The 4,051-nt window shown below is 66.7% G+C and overlaps 1 protein-coding gene across 1 annotated transcript in view; it reads right to left on the bottom strand.

The window, feature by feature from the left end:
• SLC4A1 (solute carrier family 4 member 1 (Diego blood group)) overlaps positions 1 to 4,051 on the bottom strand; it is an 11,491-nt gene that overhangs the window by 6,672 nt on the left and 768 nt on the right. The window contains exons 3-7 of the mRNA XM_027701176.1: positions 2,080 to 2,153; positions 1,733 to 1,910; positions 1,518 to 1,653; positions 1,102 to 1,243; positions 591 to 667 (exon numbers count right to left, since the gene is read on the bottom strand). Coding sequence (XP_027556977.1) covers positions 591 to 667; positions 1,102 to 1,243; positions 1,518 to 1,653; positions 1,733 to 1,910; positions 2,080 to 2,153 — 607 coding nt within the window. The remainder of the gene's footprint in view (positions 1 to 590; positions 668 to 1,101; positions 1,244 to 1,517; positions 1,654 to 1,732; positions 1,911 to 2,079; positions 2,154 to 4,051) is intronic.

Genomic DNA, 4,051 nt, shown 5'->3' on the forward strand with positions numbered 1-4,051 from the left:
GGGACGGGACGGGGGTCATGGGGGACCAGGCACAGGGACATGGGGACGTGGGAGCACAGAGACACGACAGGGACACGGGGGTACAGGGACATGGGGATGTGGGAGCACAGAGACAGCAGGACATCGGAACACGGGGACATCGGGAATGGAGACAAGGTGACATATAGGCTTGGGGATGTGGGAGGACAAAGAGAATGGGACAGGGGCACAAAGACACGAGGACACTGAGGCACAGGGGTACAGGGACATGGGGACATAGGGACAGATGGGCATGGGAGCACAGGGACACACAGATAGGTGGGCACGGGAGTACAGGGACCTTAGGACACAGGGACATGAAGACATGGGGAGATGGGACGTGAGGACAAGTGACATGGGACAGGGACCCGGAGAGCAGCGCTGAGCAGCAGCAGGCGGCGGCGAGAGCTGAGGATGGGGAGAGGCAAAAAGGGTGCAAGAAAGGCAGGGCGTGAGCGAGCACAGCGAGGGGCAGATGGCAAAGCTCCCCCTGCACCCCCTGACCCTGTACCCACCTCCCTCAGCCTGCACCCACCCCCCTGACCCAACCCAGCACCCACCACCCCACTGACCACTCACCCACGAGGACCAGGGTGGCCTCAGCGTCCGCAGGGATCTTCTCTGGGAGTTGGGGTTTGGAGGCCCCACTCTATTGGAGGCAGATGGATGGTAAGAATTAGCCAGCCAGCCTTGGTGGCTGCCCCTGTGGTCCTCTGTGCCCCCTGCATGTCCCCCTCTGGTGTGTTTCCCTGTCCCCTGCATGTCACCCACTATCCCCTGCATGTTCCCCTCTGTCCCATGTCTCTCCCTCTGTCCCCTGAATGTCCCCTTCCATCTCCTGCCTATCCCCCACCACTCCCCGAGTCTCCTTCTCTGTCCCCTAAGTGTCCCCCACCATTCCCTGGGTGTCCCCCTCTGCATGTGCCTGCACAGGCACGTTTGAGTGTGCAACTGCTCTGTGCCCCTACGTGTGCCAAGGTCTGTGTTCACTTGTGTGTGTGTGTGTGTGTGTGTGTGTGTGCACCCTGTGCGCATCTCCCACCCCCAGCCCCGCATCCCAGTGCCCCCCCGTGCCCCCAGTACCTGCTCAGTCCCTGACAGTTTGCTCATCTCCATGGGCTGCTGTTCCCTCATCAGCGGCTGCTCCACGTCGTCCCGGCGGGTGCCCGAGCGCTGCAGCAGCGCCGGCGGCAGCGTCCACACCGACTCCCCCTCACTGGGGTGGCTGAGAGCATCGGGGGGGTGGTGTCAGACCCCTCAGTGCCATCAACCCCCCCCCAGACACCCATAAGGCAGCCTCAGCCCTGTGGATGTGCTGGGACACCCAAACAGGGCTGGAGGACAAAGCTTTCCCACCCTGACCCACGCTCCAGTGGGATGCGCTGGGGTGGGTCCAGCCCAGATCCTGGGGACCCCCCTGGGAGCACCAGCCCTGCTGTACCTGTGCTGGGTCCATCCCAGACCCTGGGGACCCCCTGGGAGCACCAGCCCTGCCGTACCTGTGCCGCAGGAGCAGCGTCCTCAGGATGTCCTCCCGGTCCTGCGGCTTCCACTGCCCCTCGTAGATCATCTGGTCGATGAGGACGTTGACGATGGCTGCCATTGAGTTGGCCGCCACATCGAGGAGAATGGCACCTGTGGGGACAGCACTGTCACCACCTGGCCGGTGTGGGGTCCCTGCCGCCATCCGGGTGGTCCCCAGGGGTGTCCCCACCTTTGTTCAAGGCCCGTCGGATCTCCAGGAGGTTGCGGTAGGTCAGGAAGGAGAGATGGGGCTGGCTCCACTGCCCCGATTCCTGGAAATCCTCCTCCAGCTTGAGCCAGTGGCCAGCCTCCATCCAGCACAAGTCCTTCGAGCTGTCCATGACCAGCTCGTGGAGCTCCACATAGCCCTGCAGCCAGAGATAGGGGGGTCAGAGTCCCCCCAGGCGGCAACACCAGGGACCCCCAGGACACCCAGAACCCCGTGTCCCGGTGTTCCCGGGTTGGTCTCCAAGTGGCCACAGTCCACACACCCTCAGGAATGGGGAGGGAATGAGGGTCCCTGGGACCAGCACCCACCTCATGGGTGTTCTGCTGGGACAGGAGCCTCCTGCTCCCCGACGCCTCCGGGTCCACATTGGTCACTGACTCAGCTGCAAGTGGAGCCACCAAAGCATTAGCTGGTCCCTGTCCCAGCCCAGACCCCCTCCCTGGGGTCAGTTGAAGGTGCCTCCCCCCACCACCTCCATCCCACACCCATCTGGGGTCACCTGGAAGTGTCCCCTTCTTCATCACCCCCAACCCAGACCCAGTTGGGGTCACCTGGATGTGTCCCCTTCTCCGTCACACCCCAGCCCTGCTGGGGACTCGCTGGACGTGTCCCACCGTCCCAGAACTTCCATTACCCCCCACCCTGACGGTGCCTTTGGTCCCCTCACATCCCCGCAGCCCAGCCCCTGGGGCAGGGTGACAGTCTGGGGACATCACCGGGGCCAGGGTGGGGACAGGGCTCGCGGCCGCCGCCCTGCCACCGACACAACACCGGCACCGAGCACCGAGCACCGTCACTGGGATGGGGACACGGGGACAGCACATCCCCGGCCAGCCAGACCCCAGGAGCTCGAGGTATCCCTGTCCCCGTCCCCTGCCTACCTGCGGGCCCCCCTGCGCTCCCCATGTCCCCGCAGCTCTGTCCCTATAAAGTGGGGAGCGATCCCCGCAGCCGCCCTGTGTGCACCGTAAATCCAGCAACACTTCCTTTGCTGACAGTAAACACCAGCGCGGCTCCCGCCCGCCCGCTGCCACCCCACCGTGGGGACAGGCTCACCCCGTCCCCCTCCGCCCTCGACGGGGACCACCGCGGTCCCCTCGCTGTCCCCAGCCGGGTCACCCGGCGGGGGGACGGTGCCGTAAGAGCCGCATCCCGCTCTGCCGGAGGAAGGATGCCGTGCCCGCGGCAGCGGGGATGGGGCCCGTCCCTCGCCACCGTGTCCCCGTCAGCGTTGGCCGTGGCACACGGGCACGAGCGTGTCCTCGTCCCTGCCCGCCGCCACCGAGCCGCCCGGCGCCAGCCGGCGTTCGGCCCCAAGTGGTTCTTGTCCTCACCCCAAACAAAGACTTTATTTATCCTCAATCAGTGGGCGATTACGGGCAACTGGCAGCGGTCACTCGTGCCCTGACGCCCGGGTGACGGTCACCCCGCGCAGGGTGGGGACAGGGGTGGGTGGCAGAACCGGGGCAAGACAGCGCCATGGAGGGCTGGGGTTAGGGGGGGACGCCGGGGCCGGGCTTCGTCCCCCGGGGCCCCCGCGGTCACTCACGCTGCCCTCGGCCCCGGCTGGGGGGCTGTCCCGGGGGGGCCCCGGCCGCGCGCCTCTTCCCGTGCAGGTCATAACATCCCCGGCGGCCGGGCAGATACTGGCTGCAAAACACACACCGCCGGCACGGGGGGGTCAGCGCCGGGCACCGCGGGTGCCACCGGCCTCCCCGCGGGTGATGCCAGCCGGGCGGGCAGGGCAGCGTCCGGCGCCCCCGCCGCGATTTGGGGACTCACCGCAGGGGCGTCAGCTCCTCGGCTCTGGCCCTCCACGCGTGCAGGGGGGACCCGATGCCAGCGCCGGCCCCTGCGCAGAACAGGTGGCAGCGTTACCCCCCGACCTGTGTCACCCCAACGGGGGACCCGAGCCCAAACACCCCCGCGGGGTGGCAGCTCTGGAACAACCGAGCTTGGGGCAAAGGGATGCTCCGGGGCTTGCAGACCCCCCAAACTCCCCTCACCTCCCTCCCCGGAGGCTCAAGGACCTCGGGTGTCCCCAAGGACAGCCCCAGTTCGGGTACCCACAGCCCTGGTGCTGGAAGTGGCACCTCATGGCTCCAGGGCTTTGGCAAAGGGTGTCGCTGCCTTTAGGGGATGCCACCCTGAGGGTGGGTGTCCCTGCCTGACCCCACACTCTGAGCGAGCCCCGCTGCCAGTGCCACGCTGGCACTCCCGAAACACATCCGTGCAACATGCCTGTGCCATGCTAGCACCCATGGAACATGCCTGTGCCAT

This window comes from Neopelma chrysocephalum, unplaced genomic scaffold, assembly GCF_003984885.1.
Source record: "Neopelma chrysocephalum unplaced genomic scaffold, ASM398488v2 Primary Assembly neopelma1_150, whole genome shotgun sequence".
Taxonomy (NCBI): domain Eukaryota; kingdom Metazoa; phylum Chordata; class Aves; order Passeriformes; family Pipridae; genus Neopelma; species Neopelma chrysocephalum.